The following is a 26610-nucleotide window of genomic DNA, read 5'->3' on the forward strand; positions in this document are numbered from 1 at the left end:
ACAGTGAATAGAGAGCTGGGCCTAAAGCCAGGAAGACTAATCTTCCTGAGTTCATATCTGGCTTCAGACACTTACTATTTGACACTAGGGAAGTTACTTAACCCTGTTTGTCTCAGTTTCCTCATTTGCAAAATGAGCTGGAGAAGGAAATAACAAACCACTCCATTATCTTTGCAAATAGCCAGTTGGAGATGTGAGGCTATAGGATAAGAATAGAGGTTAGGCTGGATAAATACATCTGAGTGACATCTGCTTAAAGATGATAATTGAATCCATGGGAATTGATGAGATCACCAAGCAAAATAGTATAGTGGGAGAAGAGAAAAGAGCCTACATCAGAGCCTTGAGGAATACCTTGAGTAGTGGACAGGACCTGGATGAAGACCAAGCAAAGGTACAATGAGAATAGGTAGTCAAATAGGTAGGAGAGGGCTGTGTCACAAAAACCTAAAGAGAAGAGGATATCAAGGACAAGAGGGTGATCAAATGTCAAAGGCTACCAAGAGGTCAAGAATGATGAGGACTGAGAAAAAAACATTCAATTTGAAAATTAAGAGATCATTTGTAACTTTGGAGAGAACATTTTCAATTGAATATTGAGATTGGAAGTTAGACTACAGAGAGTTAAGAAGAGGATATAAGGAAATGAAATGGATGAAAAGTTTGTAGATGGCTTTCTCAAATTTGACCATGAAGGAGAGGAGAGATACAGAATGATAGCTAGTAGGGATGGATAGATGAAGTGAGGGTTTGGGTTTTTTTGAGGGAAGGTGGGTCATGAGTATAGATAGTAGGCAGTAGAGATGCCTTCAATAGACAGTTATTAAAGATTAATTAGAGGGGCAGCTAGGTGGTGCAGTGGATAGAGCACCGGCCCTGGATTCAGGAGGACCTGAGTTCAAATCCAGCCTCAGACACTTAACACTTACTAGCTGTGTGACCCTGGGCAAGTCACTTAACCCCAATTGCCTCACCAAAAAAAGGGAAAAAAAAAGATTAATTAGAGAGGGAAATAATGGAGGGGGCAGTCTTCTGGAGAAAATGGGGTGGAATGTGACTGTGTGTATAAATGTTTGCCTTGGCAAAGAGAAAGACCTCTCCAAAAATGAAGAAAGCGATAATAGTAGGAGTCAATCTGATAAACAGGGAAGAAGGATTTCTGGGTAAAGGATTTTTTAGTGAAATAATGGGGCAAAGTTCTCAGTTAAGAGGTTGGGGGTGAATAGGGGCGGCTAGGTGGTGCAGTGGATAAAGCACCGGCCCTGGATTCAGGAGTACCTGAGTTCAAATCCGACCTCAGACACTTTACACTTACTAGCTGTGTGACCCTGGGCAAGTCACTTAACCCCCATTGCCCCGCCAAAAAAAAAAAAAAGTTGGGGTGAAGAACAGGAAGCATGGGAGGTTTTTTTGGGGGGGGCAATAAGGTTTAGAAAAAGTGTTCTGATGAGTAGAATAATGAATTAGTAAGAGAGATGTAAAAGGATTTCCTTACTACACAGAGGGTCCACTTGAGGCTACATAAGATAAATCTATAATCAACTCAGTCAGCACAGTTTATGAATTTCTCTAGCTCCATTCAGCCACATGTGACTAGGAAAAAAGGCAATGAATCATAAGAATAATCCAAGGCCAAGGTTTGGTAGGGCAAGATCAACATTAAGATAAGGGGGCAAGAAAGTCAGGAGAAGATAATGTGTAGTTAAAATGTTCACCAAGAGGTCAAAAAGGAGAAGGAAGGACAGGGCAGGCAGGTGTGATGATTAAAATATGAGAGACATAGTTTCTGGGTAATTAAATAATTTTTATTAATAAGGTCAACAGTTTATTAATAAAAGGATGTTCACTGGCCATCTCTCTCAGACCAAAATCCAAATGCTGGTGGACTCAGAGTTTGTATGCCCTTCTAGCTGTAGAAGGTCCATCCCATATCAATCAAATCTAAATGGTTAACAGCAATCAAATCTAATTGGTTGGCATGATTGAAGGTGGATTATATTAAAATGAGGTCTTAGGATATGTGACTGAGGTCATTCAAATCTTGATCAAAAAGACATCAGAAAAAGAATATAGACCCCACCTAAGCTGATCAGAGCACAATAGTGGTCTAATGCAATAAACTTAGTCCAAATCTTATTAGCAAAGATATTCAGAAAAAATCTGAAGGACTCAGGAAGGGGGGAAGCACTATACCTTCCCAAGATATCAATTATTAATAATTATTTCTCTCACAGTTCAAGGATAACAGCCAGTTAAAGAACAGAGAAAGAGAGGGATTGAAGAGCATTGTGAAGATTGGATGTTATAAGAGAGAGAAAGATGGAATTACAAAGCTCATGAACATAGATGTGGAATACTTATGGGTGATTGTAAGATGAAGGCTAATTTTTATGGTTTGTAATTAATAGTTTGTAAGTTCTTGGTGATTTTCCTTTCTTCTTTGGTATAACTAATATTTTGTTGTAAATTTCAGTGATCCTTGATGCACTTGACTTCCTCATATCAACAGCTACTACAGTCATTTCTACCAGTCATCTCTTTAAGAGATGCAACGTTTGTGCATTTTCTTGGAGTAAAACCCAATCTTAAAAACAACAGAATTAAAGTCATAACAAAAAAGAGTAATGGAAATATCCATGAATGATGTGAAATATTGCATTCACTTGACAGAGAATTAATTAAAGGTGGGGAAACCAGCTCAATCTGGTTTAAATTGGTAAAGGAAAAGACAGTGAGTCAACCTAGTGTCAGTAGAAGGACAAATGCATGACCATTATTATTACAAAATGAAACCCTATTAAAATCATTGCTTATCTCAAATAATTCATATACCACTACAGTCTATCTAGCTATCTAGTTATCTTACTATCTAGCTAACTATTTTATGTAGACCGATGACTTTATTGTTATGCAAATCTCCCAGTTTAGAAACTGCCCCCACTGTTATAGATGAATAACTCTTCTTCCTTCTGTTATCTCCAATTTATCCTGTATATATCTTGTTTATAACATAATTTTTTGTTGTCTCTCCCATTTTGATACAAGCCCCTTGAGAGCAGAGACTTATTTTTTTTGCCTTTCTTTGCATTCCCAGCACTTATTATGGGAAGCTAGGTGGTGCAGTGGGTTGAGCACCAGGCATGGGGTCAGGAAGACCTGACTTCAAATTTGGCCTCAGACACTTACTAGATGTGTACCCCTGGGAAAGTCACTTTAATCCTGTTTACCTGAGTTCCTCATCTGTAAAATGAACCTGGAGTAAGAAATGGCAAACCATTCCAGTATCATTGCCAATGAAACCCAAACTGGGGTCACAAAAAGTCAGACACAACTGAAAACAACAACAATAAAAAGCACTTATCACAATGTCTGGCACGTATTAAATGCTTTTCAATTTACTAGTATATAACTTATAAACATAGAAAGCATAGGAATAGTTCATTGTTCAACCTTGTTCCAATCTTGGAAGAAGAGCAGTGGGAAATATATCTAAAAGATGTCAATACAGCTTCTTTTTCATAAATGAAGGTTGCAATGATTTAAGTCTTAAAGGTTTGGAGAAACCACTGGTGTTTTAAATATCAGACCAAGTTGTTTCTATTTCTGAACCTCAGTTTGCAGTCTGTGAAATGGGATCAGGGTCTTTAAACTGAGTGTTTCATCGAGTATTGATGAACAGTTTTTCAGATCCTGTGATAAGTGTGTTATTAATCTTATTACATAAATGCTATGAATTTAGAAACATAACGTGTTTTCTAAGTTAAGAAACCATAGCCCAGCTGAGCATTTGTAAACAGACTTGTACACAATAGTGCTTGTCTTTTAGGAAGAATGAGCATTATTGGTCAGAGAACATCATTCCCAGTTTAGCATTTCTGTGCTGGTTTTTCCCTTCCTGAGGCATCTGCTCAGATTGCCTCTTGTTTCAAAGGAAGGGCGTGAGCATGTGTTTGTCTTATTTCTCTCAGAGAGGAGAAATCTTTGCAGTGGAAACGGTCCTGAACTCAGAAGATCTCCACTTAGATCGTGTCTCTGCTGCTTACAAATCCTGAGATCCCAGGCAAGTCACTTAATTTGGTCCCCCAGCTCCCTGATCTGTGAAATGGGACTAAGTATACTTTTATCTAACTCACAGAGCTGTTGTGAGGAAGGTATGTAATGAACTTTAGAGCTCTATATGAATGCGAAATAGTATTTGTGCTCCATTGGGTATTTCTCATGTCTAAGCAATACCTTCCCTGATTGTGTATTACCACAAAAGTTACTTTTCAATTAGCTGTTCAGTTATCCCCACTCAACAGTAACTAAGTCTAGGAATGATTTAACCTTATTAAAATGTTTTTATTTCTATCTCAGATTCATTTTAACCCATCCTACCACCCCTGAGAAATCATCATTTTGGGTTTTTATGCATTTAATTATTCTTTCTCAAGCAAACAGATCATTTGGAATGCTACTTTTGCCATATATATTTATTTTTGTAAGAATTCCTTTACATCTTTGATGAAGTGGACCCGAGAGTGATGATTATAAGAATGCCAACAGGTCCGCATCTATGGTTCCCTTCTCTATCCCAGAGAGAATGTGAAGTTTCTAGGATGTCTCTCCACATAGGTATTTTTGTGAATTCCTTTAATGTGATAATCTGGCATTTGTGGGTCAGGACTGCATGACTGTGAATTTTTTTTTCTGACTTTAAATTCCCCTTTGTCTTGTTTATGAGGCCATGGGACCTAACAGTGGGCTGGAGGCTATGAGCCATTTGTTGTAAAAACAATAACCATTACTCATGCATGACTGTTGTCTTTAGCACTGGCTAGGAGAGAGGATGAAATTTGTAGGCAGGATTTGGGAGAGACAATAAAAGAACTCTGACTTCTTTCAAAAGATGAAACTAGGTAGGATGGGATTTAAGAGATTTCCCCCTAAATCCTATTATTTATCTAGTATATTCTTTAACAGTTCTCTGGGCTTGTTAACCCAGCCATAGGTTATTTTCATTGTTGTAAAAGTTTTAGCCACGAAAGGAAATGCTAATTCTAGAGTAGAGAGTAGCATCAAAGCTGGGGGAGAAGAGATCCAATTTTCAGTCTATAACAGTTCTGTTATCAGAAACCAAGAATAATTCATGCCATTTTTTCAGTGTCTGTTTACTCTCATACAAAAGAAGGTAATAGATAGATAGATAGATAGATAGATAGATAGATAGATAGATAGATAGATAGATAGATAGATAGATAGGTAGATAGATAGATAGATAGATAGATAGGTAGATATTTAGAGGGTTGCTGATGCCTGTTGGTATCTCTTTCTTATGGCATCATGGACTTACAGAGCTGGATGGAACTGTTAGACATTGTCTTGTTTAAAAACCCTCATTTTACAGATGAGGAAACTGAGACTTGCAGATGAAAAGGACAAAGGAAAAACTGGAGCTCAGGTCTCCTTTTTCCCAGGGTGGCACTTTTTTAGCTTCTGAAATGTTACAAGGACTTCTCTCTAGTTCTAGATTTTTATTGTTCATTGACAGCCTCCAACCTACTGTTTCATAGGAGCACAAGTTAGATCAGGGCTTGGGAATGAATCCATGGAGATACATATAAAATAGCAAATTTTCATCACAGGGTGGTTTTAGATCACCTTTGCAGCTCAGCCTTGAAAAATGCTTTAGCCCCTTCTAGTTACCAGTTGCTTTCTTTATACTAACATTTCCATCAGTCAATATTTTCTCCCTGTCCCCTCCCTTAGTTCTCTGAGCCTTTTCTTCATGTTACCATAGAAATGGAGAACCATAATCACTTGAGCAAGTGGGAAGTCAGGACCATGGAGAAAAGTAGAAGTTTCCAGCCCTGTCTTTAAACACATTTTCCATAAAAAAAAAAACAACAACAACAACAACATAAGTTGTTCTGCCCTTCCACCCCCATCCCTTTGGGCCTATCTTTAAAGTAGACCCACTCGTTGTTTCTTCCATCTTTACATCTTTATAGACAGCCCAGAAAGAGCCTACTGGGCTATGCTGAGTGTCTATGGATCCATTAATGCCGCATATTTTTCATATGAGAGCACAGTCTTGGCTGGCTTTAGATAGGATATTTATCTGAAATTTGGAGAAAAAATAATGAACAATAAAAGTTTCCACTTAAAGGAGCCAGAAGCCCCCACAATTCTCTAGCAAGCTAAGAAAATTGAGTAGCATTAACAAATTAGGTAGAAAAATCCACATATATATTTACGCATATGTATATGTGTGTGTGTATACACATGTGTGTTTATATATATATGTGTGTGTGTGTATATATATATAGATGTATATATGTATGTATATTTCCACCACCCCTCTAAATTATTCACAAGTTCCCATCTAACTTTTACTCCTATAAAACAAACAACAGGTCGGAGGTTTCAATGAACAACAAAAACCTAGAATGAAAAAGTCCGCATATCATGGCAAAGGTGAGATTTTTGTTTAGGTATATATATATGTATGTACACACACATATATAATATATGCATGTGTGTATGCATATAGGTATACATATATGTGTGTTTATATATACAGATATTAATTTCAGAGATGGTTATGTACAACAAACAGAGGGAAACGGCATTACTCTTTAAAGGACTTCTGCTAGAAACTTAATGTCCTTTTTGAACTGTTTTAAGATGTAGACATTAGTTATTACTTTCTGGACATTAATCCCCCTCCCTCTTATCTGAGCCCACAAACTATATTCTATTTAATTTGACTGATCCACAGAAAACTAGTTTCTCTAATTAAAATATGCATTTAGGAGGTGGAGAGAATTTTTACAATTCAGGATTGAACAGGGGTAACTCACATTCCTTTCTCTTTTCAGTTATTTAACCAAGAATAACCTATGTAAATGAATAAAATGGAATATTCAGGAACACTTTACATCAGGGACTTGAAAACATGCCCCATGGGAACTAAAGGAACTTCTGATGCTTAGCCTCAAGAATGTAAAAAAAAATTAGAGGGAGACATGATAGTGGTCTGCATATATTTGAAAGATGGTCTCAAGGTGGAGAGAATACACTTGTATTACTTGGCTTCAGTGGATAGGAATAGGTGTGGTGCTGTGGAAAGAATGGTTCATTTGGCATCAGGGGTCCTGGGTTCAAATTCTGGCTGCCACTTAATACCTTAGTGACTTTGGGACAGTCAGTCACTTAACCTCTCCTGGTCTCAGTTTCCTGAGATGTAAAATGAAAAGCTTTGGATTAGATGACCTCAGAGATTCTTTCCATCCCCAAATCTATGATATATGATAGTTAGTTACTGGGAGACAGATTTCAACTCAGTGAAAGAACTTCCTAACAATTTAACAATTAGGCCTGTGCAAAAGTGGCATGGTTTACGCTGTGAGAAAGTGTTACATCCCTAATTTGAGGTGTTCAGGCTGAGGCTGGATGCCTGCTTGTCCTCAAGATATTGAATAATGGATTCATCCATCAGGCAGGGAATTGGACTTCCAGTTCTAAGATTCTGAGTTCTATCCCAATGAGATCACTGGAACATAACCATAAAACTTTATCTCCATATGCTATTACTAACAAATTTAGAAGTTTTGCTTAAAATGTGGCTTTTTTCTCTACTTTCCTCTGAGGTTATGAAACTACAGAATACTTTTCATCACTGTTATTACTTGCCATTTTTCTTTTTGTCTCTGCACATCTTATTCGAACCTCCACATGGTAGCTGTGTCTCTTATAATATCCCAGTCACAGAAGTTATTTAATTTTAGTCCATTGCCTTTGGAACACCATCATTTCCACCCCACGTCTCATGAACACAATTAGACATGGTAAATATTACCTCATTGACTTGAAAAGCCTGTGTGTTGGGGTGGTGATGGTGGTGGTGGCCATTGCTAGAAACAGAGCTGTCTTTTTCCCCAATACATGGTATTTCCCATCACCACGATTTTGCTAAGCTATCAGGGAGCTACCTGGAGTGGAACATCCAGTAGTCTTGGACCTTACATCATCTGGGCTGAAGATATTCTTTCTCTGTTCTACAATCCTGAGTCATAGGTCTGAGGTAAGTGGGTAAACTCAATCTTTTATTACAGAGTATGAACACGGGCACATCAGGGATCTGCCACTGTGAGATACTGAGCTTCTGTTCAGGGCTAGAGTACTTTCCTATTCTACTTCAGCAGGATTGTGGAGATAGCCACTGGTTGTCTGGGAGATTTATTCTAATAAATTTAAGATTCTATTATAGAGTGCCTCAATGTACGACAGATTCAATTATGTTGCAAGGCGTCCCATACCACTTATACATAGAAATGTATGATATATATGCACACATATAATTGAGAAAGGAGATGAGAGATAGAAAGAGAGACAGAGACAGAGAATATTTTAAAGTATAGAAAACCTGTAACTTGGGTGTTATCCTTACTCCTAATTGCCTGCCTTATAATAGTGTTCTACTGTATCTTGAGAGTCTCATGTGACAGGTAGTCTCCAAATTCATCTGGAAAGAGCTTCACAGTGGCGTGGTTTAAAGTCAAGGGTGTCACAAAAAAAGAGGCTAATTACTATTATTGTTGCTGTTATTATTAAACCTCTTGACTTGGCTTAAATTAGGTAGACTGAGTTGAGGAACATAATTATCTAGGGTGTGTCGGGGGGAATAAAGAGGACAGGAATTATGCCTATTTCTTATTTATAGGTAAGAAATTTCTGCTCTATGGAGTCTCCATCAAGGAATGGACATATTTGACAGTTGTTATTGTTATTATTTAGTCATTTCCATTTAGACTCTTTGTGACCCTGTTTGACATTCTCTTGGCAAAGATGCTGGACCAGTTTCTTACTTGGCAAAGATGCTGGAATTCCATTTCTTTCTCCAACTCATTTTATAGATGAGGAAACTGAGCCAGAAAGGGTTAAGTGGCTTGCCCAGGGTGACCCAGCTAGTAAGTGTCTGGGTCCAGATTTGAATTCAGGAAGATGAGTCTTCCTGGCTCCAGGCCTTGCTCAAGGTCACACAGATAAGAAATGATAAAGGCAGAATTTGAACCCAGGTCCTCTGACTCTAAATGTATAGCTTTGTCTACTGTACCATCATTCTCTCACAGCAATTCCTTAAAAAAAAGCAGAGACCCTAGCTTTACACATTCTGACAACTCATTGACTCTTGCCATATACAAAGGGGGGAGGGAGCAGAGTAGCTGTTTTTGGTCTTAAAGCTATTTAAAGAGATAATCGCTTTCTTTGGGGACATCAGTATTCCTGTTGTCCTTTTTGAATCACGGATTCTCACAAATCTCTGATGTTAAAATGTGACCTTCAAATGAAAAGAGAGCTACATTATGGAAGTGTTAGTGTGATCTCTCTGACCATTCTAAATAAGACATCATTAAGGCTAATTGAGCTTCCTAGCTATTCAACTCTGAGCTATTTTTTATTTTTTGAAAACAAGGGAAGAGGCCTGGCTGTCATGTTTGCAAATCTGACAACTTTTCCAACTGTGATTTTTTTTGATGTCTTTGATCATGAATACACAATCACATCTCTTTAATCACCTGTGAATTTAGAGAATTAGGTGACAGAACATCAACCTGGCTAATGTGATTTCTGTTAGGGAGAGGACCGGAGTCAATCATGAGAAGCCTCATGATCCCGAGCGCTTATAGCTGCTGCTGGCAGGGGGGAGTCCTACTCTTGAACATTTCTAAAGGGGGATAAAGAATCATACTGGGTTGTCTTAAGGACTTGAGTGTTCACCAAAGCAGAGGAAGAGGGACAGCCTAGTGTAGTGTCAAGAGAACTGGGACTGGAGGTCGGAAGACTCAGGTACTGCCCATGTTCTACTTATTAGCTGTGTGACCTTAAGCAACTGACCACATCTCCCTGGACTCCTTGATAAAATGAGCGGGTTGAATTTGAGCATCTCCAAAGTAGATTTCTTTCTGCCTGAGGACTCAGTGAAAAGAAAATAAATAGTGAAGAGGATAGTTAACGTATGACATAAATGAATGATTTTTTTTGGAATTATTTATTAATCCTTTATTATATGCTAAGCACTGGGAATAGCCAATACAAAAGCGAATATAGACCCCACCCTAAAGAAACTTACCTTCTAATGAGGGAAACAACAAATAGATAATAGATTAATAATAGATAATAGTTAATAGATAAAGAGAAGTATTTTGATTTGGAGAGTTACATTTTATGTTCACTATAAACCTGATGAGGTAAGGAGTAAGTGCTGCAGATATTATTATGCCCATTTTGTAGATGAAGAAACTGAGATTCAGGTTAAGTGGCTTGTTCAAGGTCACATAGCTAGCTAGTGTTTAAGGTAGAGTTTGAACCCGAGTCTTCCTGACTACAAGTTCAGGGCTCTATCTAGTACATTGTGGGATATAGAATTTGGTTTCTGTTTCCAAGTAGGATATTATCATTTTTAAAGGTTTTTAAATGACCTTTTGATATCATTGACATAGGACAGCAATATAATAACTATTTTCAGGATGCTCTGAAGGTTTGAAAGGCAGTTGCATATGGATCTCACAATGACTCTTTTAGGTAATAGAGGCATAATTAGCCATTTTTTACAGATGAGGAAACTGAGGTTCAGAGAAGTTAGATTATTTGCTCAAAGTCTTATATCTAAAAGGTGTTGGAAGTGGGATTTGAACTCAGGTCTTCTTGACTCCAAGAATCCACACTCTGGCCCCTAAGCTAGCAAGGAAGCCTTCCTCACAGCATATTTAGTAATGTGCTATTACTGATATTTAAGTGATTCAGCATCTGAAATCAGCACTGTGAGGGGAGACTGTAATTTTAAGAGGGATGAATAGCTTTAAAATATGAGGTACCTGTATCAGCAATTGTCTGTTTTCAAAACAAATGTCTTCTACATCCTGATTCTATGAAAATGTATGTTCATTTAAGTAGGCTGATCTGCAGCAGATTCCCCTCAAAGAAAGTAGGTGAGTTTGAGGAATTGTTTCAAAAGAGAAAAATGTGTGTTCAGGACTCTTAGACTTAAAAAATCAGTTTATTTTTCATCATGTTCATGCGATAACTAATCCAAAGTCCCTCAAGGAAAGAGGATGTCTTTGGTTTCTTGAGCCTTTTCTACTGGAAAAAGCCCTTGGCAGATGTCACCAAGCTGCAAAGGATTTTCCTACAAGTCCATTGAAGGTTTGTGTGTCTCTCGCTGAGCACCAGCCTAGCTAAAAGCAGACAGGTCCATCCACAAGTCACCTACAGGTGGGCTGATGATTGGTTTCCCCCTCCCCCTCCTTCCCCCTTCCCCCACACTAGAGAAATTCTCAGAATCCACCCAGTACTCAAGAGGGCTGTGATATGCATCGATAAATGGAGAATCCATACTGAAGAAACTTTGAATCTTCAAAATATTGTCATATTGCAAAGCTGTTCTTATCGCAGGATCATGGACTCGGGAGCGTTAAGGATCTTAAGAGCCTAATCCAGCACTCTCATTTTAAAGATGAAGAAACTGAGACCCAGAGAGGTTGACTGATTTGCCCAATGTCACACAGGTAGTAGTAAGTCTCAGAGTGGTCATTTGAACTCAAGTCCTGTGACTCCAAATGTAGCACTGTACCATACTGCTTCACATGGGCGAAGGTTTAAGGGACTCAACACCAGCCCACCAAGCTCGGCCTTCATGTTGCTGACTTGACTTGCTTGAGGAGTGTGAAGAGAAATCTGGCTGTTGGGAAAGTATTATTGGCTGATATGGTTAATTCCTTATGATTTAGAGCCTAGGTCAGCACTAGGCCAAACATGGCATTGAGAATTCTTTATAATCAGTTCATTCCTCTCATCTTCTCGTCCATAGATATCACTCACTAGGCATGCCTATCAACATGGCCCCCACTTTGTGTGCCCATGTTTTAAATATTTTCCTACTTTTTTGTCCTTTTTCCTCTTTGGGTCATAGTCTCCACTACAGGACAGTGTATCAGATTGTTAATAAAATTGTTAGAACAATAAGCTGATCATTGCCAATGCATTTGCTAGTACATTTCCTTATTTATCTTTATTAAGGGCTGTTGTTGTTTCAAAGATATATCAGTGACGTGGGGCAGTTAGATGGCACAGGGGATAGAACACTGGCCCTGGAGTCAGGAGGACCAGAGTTCAAATCTCACCTCAGACACTTACTAGCTATGTGACCCTGGGCAAGTCACTTAACCCCAATTGCCTTAAACATCTGAGGTGTCAGTGGGATTTTTTTCCAGAACTCTTCTCTTACCCAAACTCATGCATAGCCGGAGCTGCACAAAATAGGCCAGAGACAGGTGTCAGGAATTAGAGAGAAAGTTTATTTTCTAAGTGAGGAAAAAGGTTTGCAATCAAGGTGGAGCTATAGACACATGTGCCGGGGCCCCATCCCTAGTGGGAGGATAGGAGGTAGGGTGGGGAGATCTCAATACTTATACTAGTGACTATTCAGTGAATTGTAGCCCTAACAATGAGGGAGCAGCATGCATGTGACAAGTTTGATTCACTGCAGGACGTTCCAACTTTGTCTAGTGTTTGTCTTTGACCAGATAACACCTGCTTAATTGTGTGACTAGTCCCAAGGGTGAGATCATCCAGAGGGTGATCGCAAAGGATTGTTGTCCAGCCAAGCTCAGGGTACAGCTTGTAAATTTTACTTTGTCAGGGGCCATCTCCAGTCGTTCTGATATCTTGCCACTGGACCCAGATGGCTTTGGAGGAGAGTGATGTTGGTGACCTTGTACAGCCCTCCCTCACTTAAATCCAATTCAGTGCAAGCCATGACATCACCCTGATGTCATGCTCCTCTGCAAGAACAAAGGACAAACAATAATACCATTGACAGGAATACAAACATTCCCTCCAGTACTTTGGATGGGGTTGGGGGGAGGCACACTCTCACCAACACCATCTTGGTCTCTGGGGAGAGTGGACCCAGACATAGCACAGTTTCCAGATAGCCATGGTCCCAAATCCAAATGTGGCATCATGACTAGATGAGTCCTTGTCTCGACCTCTGGGCTAGGTAATGGAGGCCATTCCCTGCTCCTCTGGTCTTTTTAATTCAAGGCACAGAGCTCTATCTTCTATGCCACCTAGCTGAATGATCACGTGTTGGGAATGTTGCAAAAAAAGGATCGTATCTAACTAGGAACTTGGCTGGGGATCCCTTCCCAACTCTCAGATTGTCTGTGGAAATGTTATTTTATATACACCCAAGGTACTAAATTGAGGTGTACTTAAAGGACACAGTTCCTTCATATCATAACAATGAGCATGTTTTTAGGTACTCAATCAACTCTGATAACAGGCCAATGTGTTAAGGACCTGCTATTTTGTCAGTATGGGAAACCAACCCATATCACAGTCCATCTCTAGCTTAGTAGATATGTCTTAGATCAGCATGGTAGGTAGGAACCAGGTTAAAATACAATTGGGGGGGCAGCTAGATGGCGCAGTGGTTAAAGCACCGGCCCTGGATTCAGGAGTACTTGAGTTCAAATCTGGCCTCAGACACTTAACACTTACTAGCTGTGTGACCCTGGGCAAGTCACTTAACCCCCATTGCCTAAAAAAAAAAATACAATTGGGAAATATTTTACAAAATAAATACAAATACAAGTCATTGCACTACCACAGGGATCCTTATGTACTGTTTAGTGGTCCCTGTTTCTATTTGAGTTTGACACCATCTCAGATAATTGCCATAGGGTTAGAGATTAGGTGATTCACACATTATCACATTGCTAGTTAAGTGTCAAAGGCAGGATTGGGAACCACTTCTTTCTGACTCCTAGTCCAGGATTACATCCATTGTGTCATACTGCATCCCCATCAAATACTACTACTACTACTAATAATAATATCTTAACATTTCTATAGTGTGCAACAAATTATATAGCATTTTCCATATACATTATATTACTTATTTCTCCACTGGAACCTCCATTTATTTCACTGATAAAATTTGATTGTTGTTTTATTTAGGGTTCCTAGGTCTAGTTACTGACTTTTCCTGCATTTGAGGGTCCCATACTTCTTAGCTTACTTTCATTGTAGGTTTAACCCTCCCCCACCCCAATAACAACAACAATAACAACAACACCATGCTTTGTCTTCTTGTCAGTATTGGGGTTAGGCCAGAAAGGAATTAATTCCAGAAGAAAAGCTAAACAGTGTCAATAGGGTGAAGTGAGTAGGAAATGAAGCTCTCAGTGGACAGTTTGGGTACAGAGATTTAGGAAATTTAATTGAGGGCCAAACTGAGAGATGATGCCTGAGTCTAAGGTATCTGGCAGGAAGCCTCAGGAATGCAAGCTGTTGTGTGGAGAACATAAGGGAAGGAAGCGAGGCGTAGAGAGACTAGACAGCAGGAGTGAGCGTGAAGAGTAAGACATGGGAGCTGGGAAGAAAAGGCAGAAAGGGACTAAGTAGGTCATAGGAAAGTAAGTCACAGCCCTTCTTAGTGCAGCTTAAGGTTCCTTTGGTTGCTGTATCCCACTGTTACCTCATGTTAAACTTGGGGTCCACTCAGCCCTTTAGATCTTCTTCAGACAGAATGCTGTGTGGTCATGCCTCCCACTTTTGGCACCTGTGAAGCTGATTTTTTTTAAACCTAAGTACAAAGCTTTATGGTTTTCCCTACTAAGTTCATCTTACTTGACTTGACCCACTGTTCTAGCCTGTTTGTTCTTTGAATGCTGTTTTCCATACAGTGTGTTGACTATCACTCACAGCTGTGGGTCATCCATGGTTTGGGGAAGAAAGGCAAATAGCATAGGGCAAAGCACCCGTCCCTGAGGAACTAACTCAATTTAAGACTGGCTGTCAAATTTACATTGGATTAATAGTGACATGACTCAAACAATTCAATCCGTTCTGAATAACCTGTCATTATATTATGGTATAGCCTATATCTCTCAACATTCTCCATGGGTATAAGACCAGAGACTTTTTCAATGCTGTGCTAAAAGTATAGGTAAACCCTCTCCACATAATTCCCCTAATCTACTAGTCTGTGTTTCAAGGAAATATGATTAGTATGACATGATCTGTTTTTTTTTTAAAAACTGATTTGTTGTATTTTTTCTTTTACCTCACATTCACATAATATATATACACATATGTGTGTACACGGATATATATGTATATGCATTCATATATGCATGATAGATTTTAGAAATCTATCATGTAGGGGGTAGCTAGGTGGTGCAGTGGATAAAACACTGGCCTTGGATTCAGGAGAACCCGAGTTCAAATCTGGCTTCAGACAGTTGACACTTACTAGCTGTGTGACCCTGGGCAAGTCACTTAACCCTCATTGCCTAGCAAAAATAAAAAATAAAAAAGAGATCCAATAAAACAAAAACAAAACAAAATAATTTTAAAAAAGAAATCTATCATGTAGAATTTTATCATCTATCTATACATAATAAACTTTGTGTATATATATGATAGATTTCATATACATGATAGATTTTATATATGCATATGATTATATGTGATAGATTTCAAAAATCTATCATAGATCTTTGAATGCATATATGTATATATGTGTGTGAATGCATATTGTATATATTTGTGTGTTGTGAATGTGAAGTAAAATTAAAATAGAGCAATATTTTTAAATAGGTCATGAAAAACTAACCACACACACATATGTATGAATATATATTTGTGTATTCATATTCCCTTATCCAGAGGACCTTTCCTCATAATGAAAAATAAAGGAGAGAGAAAGTAGTATAGCAAAGCTTATCCACCATTTAACTGAGACAGTATGTGCAATGTTCCATATTCTACTTCTGCCAAGAAGGGAGTCAAAGGCATTTTTCCCCTTTTCTTCAGAGACAAACAGCTTATCCCTATAATCATATAACATTTACCTTTTGTTATGGTATTTTTTCTTCTGTTAAAAGATCAAAATTAATGTTACTTGTCATTTTTTCTGTATTGATTTCTACTATATTGATTCTAGATTGTAAATTATTTCATGCTGTATTCATTTTATAATTGGGTCTGCATCCACCTGGCTTGAGTTAAGCTCAGGAATCCAGCTGAGCTAGCTTAAAGTTGGTTTAAAAAGAAAGGTTGTTATCTCTCATGCTGTTATCCTCTAGGATACTTACTTCATGGATATGTGTTTTTTTAGCCCCACAAAATTACTATCCCCAGAAGATATGTCTGGGGCAGCTAGGTGGTGCAGTGGATAAAGCCTTGGATTCAGGATGACCTGAGTTCAAATCTGGCCTAAGACACTGGACACTTACTAGCTGTGTGACCCTGGGCAAATCACTTAACCTTCATTGCCCTGCCCCCTCAAAAAAAGAAAAGATATGTTTGTCCTTTCTTTTTTTGCAGTCTTTATCTCTTCCAAGGAGACAGCAGTTTATTAGTTGTGATCTCCTTGCAAGGACTACAAAATAGAGATGGGCCCCATAAAACAATTAGCATTCCTTAATTATTAGCCTTACCTGAATTCCAGCCCACCTTTCTAAGTATAGCCAGTCATAGTGTTCTTGCCCCAGTGCTACAACCTTTTCTCCATGCCTACCAAGACCTCTTCTTTGTTGTGTGTTAATAAAGAGGTTCCCCTCTTTCTCTGGGGGTCACTGGCCTTACAGAGGTTGCTAGTGACCCATGTTGTTAAGTTATCCATGTCACTGTTAAACAGACCTAGCTCAAAATCTGTACCTCAGTCTACCTTTATTACATTTTCTTGTGAAACTTTCCATTTATATTATTGTAAGTGGCAAACCTGGTTTTTGCCTGGTTCTGCTTAACTCACATTTTATATTTTTCCTATGCTTTGCCATATTCTTGATATTCATTGTTTCCTACAGTTTACTAATAATAAGCTCATGGATTTTAGAGCTAGAAGGGACCTTAAAGGTCATTAAGTCCAATCCCCTCATTTTACAAACGAGGAAACAGATCCAGAGAGATTTAGTGATTTGCTCAGGGTCATACAGCTAGTATATATCTGATGAGGGATTTGAATCAATATCTTCTGACACAAGGTTCATTCAGTACTCTATCCACTATAATACCTTTCTAATGTCCTATTACATTCATGTACTGCAGTATACTAACTCCCTAAGTAATGGACATCTACTTTAATTCCATTTTTTTGCTACTGTAAAACAAAACAAAACAACTAAAAACACTATTTTTGGTGTATAGATGACCTGTCTATCTTTTACCTCTTTGGAATATACACCCAGTTGGGATTTCTGGGTTGAAGGATATGTACATTTTAGTCACTTGTTAACATAATCCCAAATTGCTTTCTGAGATAGAAATGACTGCATTTGAGTATGACCTGTTTTTCACAAAATTCTGGTGGGTTCTTTATCATTCCTGCCTTCTTTTTTATGTTCATTAATCATCCCTGTAGAAATACATCCTAGAATTTGTCCACAAATGAAAGTCAAAGTCATGAGCTCATAGATTTTAGACTTTATTCTTATCTACTTATGCTTTTTTTTTTTTGGGTGAGGTAATTGGGATTAAATGACTTGCCCAGAGTCACACAGCTAGTAAGTGTTAAGTGTCTGAAGTTGGATTTCAACTCAGGTCCTCCTGAATCCAGGGCCAGTGCTCTATCCACTGCGCCACCTAGCTGCCTGTTGTCTACTTATTAGGTAGGAAGGAAGGAAGGAAGGAAGGAAGGAAGGAAGGAAGGAAGGAAGGAAGGAAGGAAGGAAGGAAGGAAGGAAGGAAGGAAGGAAGGAAGGAAGGAAGGAAGGAAGGTCCGTCCTGAAAATCCAAATCCTGTTTTCAGACATCATTTTACCCAGTTGTTAATCTCCCCTAAATTAGATGAGATTCAATTTCATATCTCCAAGGGACACTGCTACCTTAAGTATCACCTCAGCTCATTTGTATATCCTTATGTCTTCTGTGGAATGAACCCTTTATATCTCCCATTCCCAGCAGTGGAACTAGGGGACCACTATGGAGAGGAATGAGTCCATTCATGAGAATACATAGGTTCGCCCAGGTATGGTAGAGGAACATAGGAGTCCATGGCCCTCAATACTTTTTCAGTTAAGAACAATATTCTGAAAAATAAAAGAATAATATTCTGTTTTGAGAAAAGGAGACGATACTTTTCAGTTGGAAAAACCTTTAAACCAAGAGGTCATCAACATTTGTTATGGGTAAAATAACTTTAATTTTAGGTTAAACGTGCCCCAGCTTCAAGGTTTTTGTAATTTCCTCCTGAATTGTTACTATATAGCTTATGCTTTTTTCCTATAAGAGCATAATAACTACAAATCTGGTGGAGTTGTTTGTAGTGGATGTGTGTGTATGTACATGCATATATATATATATATATATATATATATATATATATATATACACACACATACATATATACATGTGCACACTGTGAGATTTAAAATTGGATATTAGATCATAAATCTCCCCTACTTAACCTTTCCCTTAATTTATCTCCCAGACTAGTAAATGGAAGAAGCTTTTGGTTTTCTAGATAGACCTTTTATTGTTATGGTAGTCACAAGGTGATGTTGATTAGAAGGATAGGAAAGGAGAAGCACAATACAAATTGTCTTAAGTCTAAGCTTAGTCTATATTCCTTATAAAAACTCACCAAAACCGAAGGCCACCTTTGGAGAGAGAGAGAGACCATCTGAGCAGCGCAGTCAGGAGACCAGCAGAGCAGGAAAAAAGCCCCCACTTCCGTTCTCTCCTTGTCTTTTAAGCTCGCACCCCGGAAGTCGAGTACGTAGCAGGCAGTCTGACGTGCGCAGCAGGCAGACTGTTGGTCTCCTCCCCAAAAGGGTGGTCCTTCAAAAACTGGAGTCTTTCAGTTATCCTAACCGACTGTTAAAAAACTTTCACATTTTTTTACCACAACACACATGTATATATGTATGTATATGTGGGTTTATATCTTAAATATATGTGTATTTATGTGTATGTATATAAAACGAATGCATATATATAACTAATGTGTATATATCACTAATGTACATATATTACTAGTATAATAAAATGCAATCTATTCCTAATATAATACCAATTACAATATAATTACTAATACAATATATCACTAATGCATATATATATATATATTTACACACATCTGTGTGTGTGTGTGTTTGTGTGTGTGTATAGTATTCTTGAAAAGAACCTAGAAAGGGATCCCTCTTTATCTTTCTCTAGTGGCAGGCCCAGTATTAGACCTAAATGATCTAAACATGGGTAGGTACTTTTGATGTACTTAACTACCCATTATTTCATTTAATACACTCTCAAGAGTGATTTGAGAATAAGAAAAAAAGATACTTCATGAACATGGCAGTAGGAGAAGAGTGAGCCTTAAGCTGTTGCAAGCATTAAAGAGTACAATTTTTATTCCATGAATTCTTCCTTCTGAACATAAAGGGGGTATTCAGGTTAGCTGCCTGTACAGCTTGAAACTTTAATTATACAGTACTTATATTAAATTCTCTTTATGACCCTAGAGCTTGAAAAATTTACTGCCTAATTAGTTGTCAGTGCCAAAAGGTGGAGGCCAACTTTCTGACAGTGGCATACGGAACAAAGGATTCCCCAAATGACTTACCTCTGGTTCCAATTACCTTGTCCCTCTCTTCCCCATCCTTCACCATACAGTGGTTCTCCGACTCATGCCAGCCCACTCCTATAGATATACAGCAACATCACCAAGGTAGGGTCCCTGGCCAAGGCAGCCAAGTCTGGGAGGCCAAAAGGGAGTTCTGAAAACAGCTGAGAAGAAGCAGCCTCATGACCCCATAGCTGGTAGAGGCTGGCAGTAAAAGCTTCTCCCCAGGAAAAGGGGGATTCCTCTTTCTCTGCGTCCACTGTCCTCTGCTTAATGAGTCATTTTCAATGTCCTAGAAGGCAGTGACTGTATTTCTCCAGGCTAAGACAGGATTAGGGTGGGGTTATAGGAACATGGGCCTTCTCCGTGAGGAGAGAGGAGTCCAAAAGCAAAGCAGAACCCTGTTAAGCCTGTTATCCCAGGGACATGAGATGCAGTGAAAAATGCACCTCATTTGGAACCAGAACCACCACAACTACCAGCTAGGTTTCGGCTTCGACTTTCTTCTTCACTGGCTTGTAACCACTGGCAAATAACCTATCTGAATCTCAGTTTCCTCATCTGCTGGAGTCAGCTAGGTAGTGAAATGGTTAGAATGTTGGATTTAGAAACAGTAATAACTGAACTCTAATTCCATATCAGACACCGTGTGACCCTAGTCAAGTCATTTAACTTCTCTCAGCCTCAGGTCCTCTTCTGTAAAATGGGGCAAGTAGTAGCACTTAGAGTGTTGTTATAAGGATCAAATGAGATAACATGTGCAGTGCTTTCCCAACCTGAAAATGCTATATAAATGCTAACCTTTCCTAATCCCCCTTTATGCCAGTACCTTCCCTGCATTATTTCCAATTTATCCTGTATATATTTTATTTGTATATAGTTGTTTGCATTTTGTCTTCCCCATTAGACTGTGAGCTTTTTTTTTTTTTTGATGGGGCAATGAGGTGACTTGCACAGGGTCATACAGCTAGTAAGTGTCAAGTGTCTGAGGCTGAATTTGAACTCAGGTCCTCCTGAATCCAGGGCCAGTAATTTATTAACTGTGCCACCTAGCTGCCCCTTCTTTTTATTTTTTTCTAATATTTTCCCCAGTTACATGTAAAGACAATTTTTTGTATTCACTTTTTAAAAACTGAGAGTTCCAAATTTTCTCTCCTCCTTCCTTCCCCCTTCCCTGAGAGAGTATGCAATTTGTTATAGGTTATACATATAATCATGCAAAACATAGTACCATAATACAGACTATTCGCTTCTTGAGAACAAAGATTGTCTTTTGCTTTTTTGTTGTTTTTGGATTTTTCTGTATCCCCAGGGCTTAGCATGATGCCTGGCCCATAGATACTTGAGAAATGTTCATTGACTAACTGACTAGCTGCTATTATTGGCAAAACATATATAAATAAGGATATACTTGGAAAAACATATATCAACATATTTAAATAAGGATATACTTGCATTACCTATTTCCCGTGAAGAAAGTAGTTTGTAAACTTTAAAGCATGATATAAATGTGAACTATCATCACTATTAGTGAGCTGAGCCCAGGAGAAGTTTCCCAGATAGAATGCTTCTCAAAGTATCTTGTCCTAGACTGGTCTGAAACTGTGTGCTTCATGATTCACCTAAGGGAGAGGTGAGTCATAAAATGAAGAGACAGTGAGAAGATGCTGAGTCCAAGAGGAGCAAGCCTCTAGTGGAATGAGTTCTGGGGTATTAAACAAATTGCTTAACCTCTCTTCGTTTCTGTTTCTTGATCTATAAAACAGAGATCACGAGGCCTTCCCTCCATATGCATCAGCAGAGTTGTTGGAATCTATTCAAATATTTGTAAACATCTATTGTATATTAGATATAAAGGGGGGGAGAGGGAAGCTGCAGAATAATCTGGTATATGGTCACTGACTTCAAGCTGATATCTAGTTGATGATATAAGAAACTAAATAAGGTAGCATGGAATTAAATTCTTTAACTTACTGCTATACATAGAACAGTGGTAGAGAAATTCACAGAGAGAATAGATGTGATGTGAAGTGGTCAAGGAAGTATTTGTGAAGGAAGGACCCAAATTTTATAATGGATACTGAAGTATGTTGAAAGTAGGTAGCTCTAGATAAGGAGTTCTTAACCTGGGATCTATAAACTCATTTAAGAATGTCTGTAGGTTTGGGTGGGAAAACATCTCATCCTTATTTTCATTAACCTCTAACTAAAATTTAGCATTTCCTTTAATTATCAATGTAAGTAACAAGTATTATTCTGAGAAGGATCCTATAACCTTTATCACACTACCAAAGGGGTAGGTGGTACACATGTAAATGGGTTAAGAATCTCTGCTCTAGACAGATGCAATGCATTATCATTATAGTGCATTCAAAAGCTAAATATGAATCATTTTTTATATTTTCACACTGTTGTGCATTTTCACTAGTTCTAACCACAGAAAAGGACTGAATGTTAAATATTAACCATTTATGAGATCCCTTTTAGAATTAGAGCATGTTGTAGAAAGACTATAGAAGTACTTTCCTTCTTTTTAAAAGTTGTTTCTTTTTCTACAACGGATCAATCAAACATTTAGCAAAATAATTTTGCAAACTGCTGCCAAAAGAAATATACACCAGCTCTCTGTTAAAAGAACACATTCTAGTTTCATCCTAAGCCAAAGTTAATATTAAGCAATATGTTTTTACTTATACTCCCTAAGGAGGCATTTGATATTATCACAATATCATTTCTATCTTTCTTGTAACTGAATATAACCAAATGTGTCATCAACTGATACTCCAAACACCAAATACCATTTAAAATAAACTTTGATGGTCTTCTTGCCTGCATCTCTCCATCCAGTAATAATTAGAAGTGATGTTTCAGAATGGCAAGCCTCACCTACTAGCAGGAATGGAGACTACTAGCATGGGACCAATCCTCATTAATGGTCTCCTTGCCCCAGTAATTTGACCCACTTGGGAACCGCATCTGGATCTGTGTAGACAGACAGATAAATTGATGTCCACAAGAGAAGTGTGCCTTTGTTGTAGCTCAGAAAATGCTGGGGAGCTCTGTGAAAGAACAGAACTAGTCTGAGAACATGAGGAAAGGAGCAGACTACTTACCAAAGGGGAGGTGGGTTAGAAGCAGAGTTCTAAGGAGAGCTCATTGACAGTGTTAGTACCTAGAGTCACTTTTCTTAGAAACCTTTTCACAGATGCTATGGGAAGAAGAGTGACCACCACAGCTTTGAGCTATTTTCAGGGTCTTGATAGTGACCACTATACCTATTGTTTCCAAAAAGGAAACTCATAGCTCAACAATGCTTCATGTTTGGGGCATCTCAGGGCAATGGAGAAAAAACAAGTCTTTGGGAATTAGGAATACTGGTTTCTTTTTTTAAAAATTTAAATATATTTTTTATTTTGATTTGCATTGACAAATAAAAGTTTTCAAATGTAAAAATAGGAGAACAAGAAAATAAAGTTAGGAAAAAAGTGAGGATGTACACTGAAACCTACCAACTACAACAAAAAACAAAAGAAGAGATTGTATAATGGATCATTAATCCAACCCCTCCCCCCAACCAAAGATGTGTATATTTCCTTTAACATAGAAGCATTCCCTTCATCCAAGGTAGGATGCCTGGTTTCTAATCCCAGGTCTTCCATGAACCAGTGAGTAAATTACTTTCTCACTCTGGGCTTGTTTCCTCATCTATAAAGTGAGTGTGTTGGGCCAGATTATCTCCTCAGTCCCTTTTAGTTTTGAAATGCTATATAATAGATTTATGGATTCTATATGTCCAATCAATGACTTTAAGTAGTTATTTGACCATGGAAGATAGATTACCCCCCAAAAAAATTTAAGAGTATAAACAACACCTGATTCACATCAGTTGACAAGTCTGTCCCCACACACATTATGAGAAACTGAATATTGGATCATGATTCTGAAAAATATATCCATTGCCTTATTGGTATTTTATGTTTCATCACCTGACTTTTTGCAGTTTTTCAAGTGCCTGAGGATTAGAACCCTATATAATATTCCTCTTGTGACCTTGGCTAAGGCCTCCCTCAGCCTGAGTTTCCTCAATTGTAAAATGATAGGGTTGCTAATTGAAGGGCTCTGAGGTCCTATCCAACTCTAGATCCCGTATCCTCTGATGAAATATGACAAAGTCTAAAGGAAATAAAACTTTGGGCAAGTAAAGAAGTTAGAAACGTAGTAAGTTTGCAGGCCTAGGACTGGCTCCCTAGTAGATTACTGCTGTTCCCCATAGATAGAACAAGAAGAAGGGCTAATGGTAGCTTTCAACTCTCTGAGCTGGCAAATATCATCAGGAAGTATTTTTTTAAAAAAATAATTAATCTTCGAGGTTGTTTTATTATTCCCCACTCTCCTTTTGTCCATACGAGAATTAAGATCAGTTCTGGAATTCATATAGAAGCACTTGCACAATATACGGAGGCACAGTAAGGCACACACTTACCCTAGAGTGGCTAGCGACCTGACAGCAGTTATATATTATGTCTGTCACACATGGTTTTGTTGCGTCTCCATCTGTTCACGCACTTGTGAATGTATATAATTGAATCTTCTCTCTCTCTCCCCTTCCTCCTTTCCTCCTTCCTTCTCTCTCCCTCTCTCTCTCTCTCTCCCTCTCTCTCTCTCTCTCTCTCTCTCTCTCTCTCTCTCTCTCTCTCTCTCTCTCTCTCTCTCTCTCTCTCTCTCTCCCTCTCCCTCTCTCTCCCTCTCTCTCTCTCTCTCTCTCTCTCTCTCTCTCTCTCTCTCTCTCTCTCTCTCTCTCTCTCTCTCTCTCTCTCTCTCTCCTATGAATGTAGTGATTATGGCATTGCAGCAGCTTTTGCTGATATCCCAGAACTTTTGTAAATAGTCTAGGCAGATGGAGCCATGAGTGAGGAAGGCTAGAATTAGAACTCCACTCGTCATTGCATGATTCAAATAACCTTAATGAACACCAATCTGTATTAACTGCTGCATGTCATACAAGATAGGAATCTAAATATGATTGAGCCTTTTTGAGTTACAAGCCCTCAACTTACTTATTTGGTGACATAAGTTGACCTCATTTTATAGGATTGCAAAATGATTATTAGGATCTCTATTTTTGGTTGCTACATGTGTAAATCAGCACTTCTTTTTAGCTAAAACTGCCTATAATTTACATCCACTTGAAAGTTATATTTTAAAGAAAGTCTAAATCGAGGGTCCTTAACATAGAGTCCATGAACTTTGTTGTTTTTTTAAACTATTTTGATCATTGTATTTCAATATGATTGAAATATAATTATATCTATTATGCATAATATACAGAAATATAATTACATATCTATATATTATATACAATAGAATATTATATAACCTCATAGCTATATATTATGCATGATATATAGCTATATAATAAATATAATAAATAATTCCTTTGCAATCTTGTGCATTTACAGATCTGACACAAAAAGTTAAGAACCTCTTTTCTAAATTGAGTCAGTTTTAATGTTTTAAAGTTAATAAATGACACAGTGCTATAGTCTTTAAGAATGCACATGGATAATAAATCTCTCCAAAAGACAATGTGAGTCTTCAGGCCAAAATGATGATTGATGAGGAGGAGGAAGAAGAATGACAGTAATATAGTGAAGTAGCTACTACAGAAGTTATTAGTCCCATTTTACAAATAAGGAAGAAGGAAAAAAGAAAAGAAATGTTTATCCAATGCCTACTATATACTAAGCACCCTGCTAGGCACTTTACAAATATTATCTCATTTGATCCTCACCAAAGCCCTGGGAAGTAGGTGCTATTTTTATCACCAGTTATAGAAAAGGAAATTGAGGCAATAAGAGGCTAAGTAACATGCCCACGGTCACATTATTAGTGATTGCCTAAGGCTGGATTTTGACTTGAGTCTCCCAGACTCCATGCCAGGCTTGCTCTATACACTTGCTATCTGCTATTCATTCAACATCATAATCCTTTGCATTCCTCTCAGGGCTTAGCTCAGTACTGGACATAGATGATCAGCAAATGTTTGTTGAATGAATCAGTGAAACTCTCTGGAGGTTGGGGGTGGTAGTGGATTATGATATAGAGGCTTACTTTTAAATTATCGCCCTTTCCATGTAAGAAGCACAACGAATAATATTAGTTGGTTTGATATTACCGATTTTACTCTCAGAGAATCATGATAATAACTCACACTCATATAGCAATTTCCGCCCCTGATATCCTCATCTGGGGTTCACTGTGACTAGGAGGTGAATCCAGGTTCCCAGTGAATATACAATGGCTTACAGGTTTAGATTGGCCTTATCACAATGGAATTATGTCTAGTACTGGCACAGTGATAGACTGCTGTCTGAAGACCAGACTACCTAAGTACAGAGAGGCCTATCACCAGAGGATCAATTGACTACAAGGAGATATTTCTTTTCTTTCCCTCAGCAGCTCATCAAACAAATTAGCTCAGGCTTACATGTGTTTCTTTAAAAAAAAAAAAAAGTTTTCCAAAAGGGAGAAAGAGTACTTCTCTATATTATTATGTACTTTCTATTGAAATTCCTCGAATTATATTCGGAACAGGATCACAAGATCTTACATAAGGCTGAAGGACAGACTCTATTTTACCTTTGTGGGGTTCTGGTAAATAGAGATAGGGGAATGGACAGGAGGAGGGAGAGATTTGGGGGGCAGTGGTTTTCCCCATGCTCAGCCCTGAAATAAAGCCCAAAAGGAAGGAAGGGGTGCCCTCTAATGTTCCAGTGTGGATATGCTTTAAACAAAAACGAAACAAAACAAATACAGCTCAAGATAAAAAAGAAAACGATCTTTAAAATCGCAGAAGGTACCTTCAGCGTCATTCCCAGAAAATAAAATGAAATTCCCAAAGCTTCCATGGCACCAGAAGAAAGGAACAGTATAGCTTAGAGGCAAAGAACAGTGGCATGGCATGTGGGAAACTGATCGCTACCAAACTATTCTAAGTT

General features: G+C 38.2%; 1 protein-coding gene across 6 annotated transcripts in view; it reads left to right on the forward strand.

Annotated features, from left to right (window-relative positions):
* Positions 1-26610, forward strand: part of PAK5 (p21 (RAC1) activated kinase 5) — a 317031-nt gene that overhangs the window by 161335 nt on the left and 129086 nt on the right. Inside the window, exon 1 of one of the 6 annotated variants that reach the window (XM_043986935.1) lies at positions 3915-4151. The exons of 4 other annotated variants lie outside the window; for them this stretch is intronic. In XM_043986935.1, coding sequence (XP_043842870.1) covers positions 4103-4151 — 49 coding nt within the window. In that variant the 5' untranslated portion in view covers positions 3915-4102. Of the gene's footprint in view, positions 1-3914; positions 4152-7856; positions 8066-26610 lie in introns of those variants that run through there. One more of the 6 variants, XM_043986937.1, reaches the window with a different exon arrangement.

The sequence above is a fragment of the Dromiciops gliroides genome, chromosome 2 (assembly GCF_019393635.1).
Source record: "Dromiciops gliroides isolate mDroGli1 chromosome 2, mDroGli1.pri, whole genome shotgun sequence".
Classification (NCBI taxonomy): domain Eukaryota; kingdom Metazoa; phylum Chordata; class Mammalia; order Microbiotheria; family Microbiotheriidae; genus Dromiciops; species Dromiciops gliroides.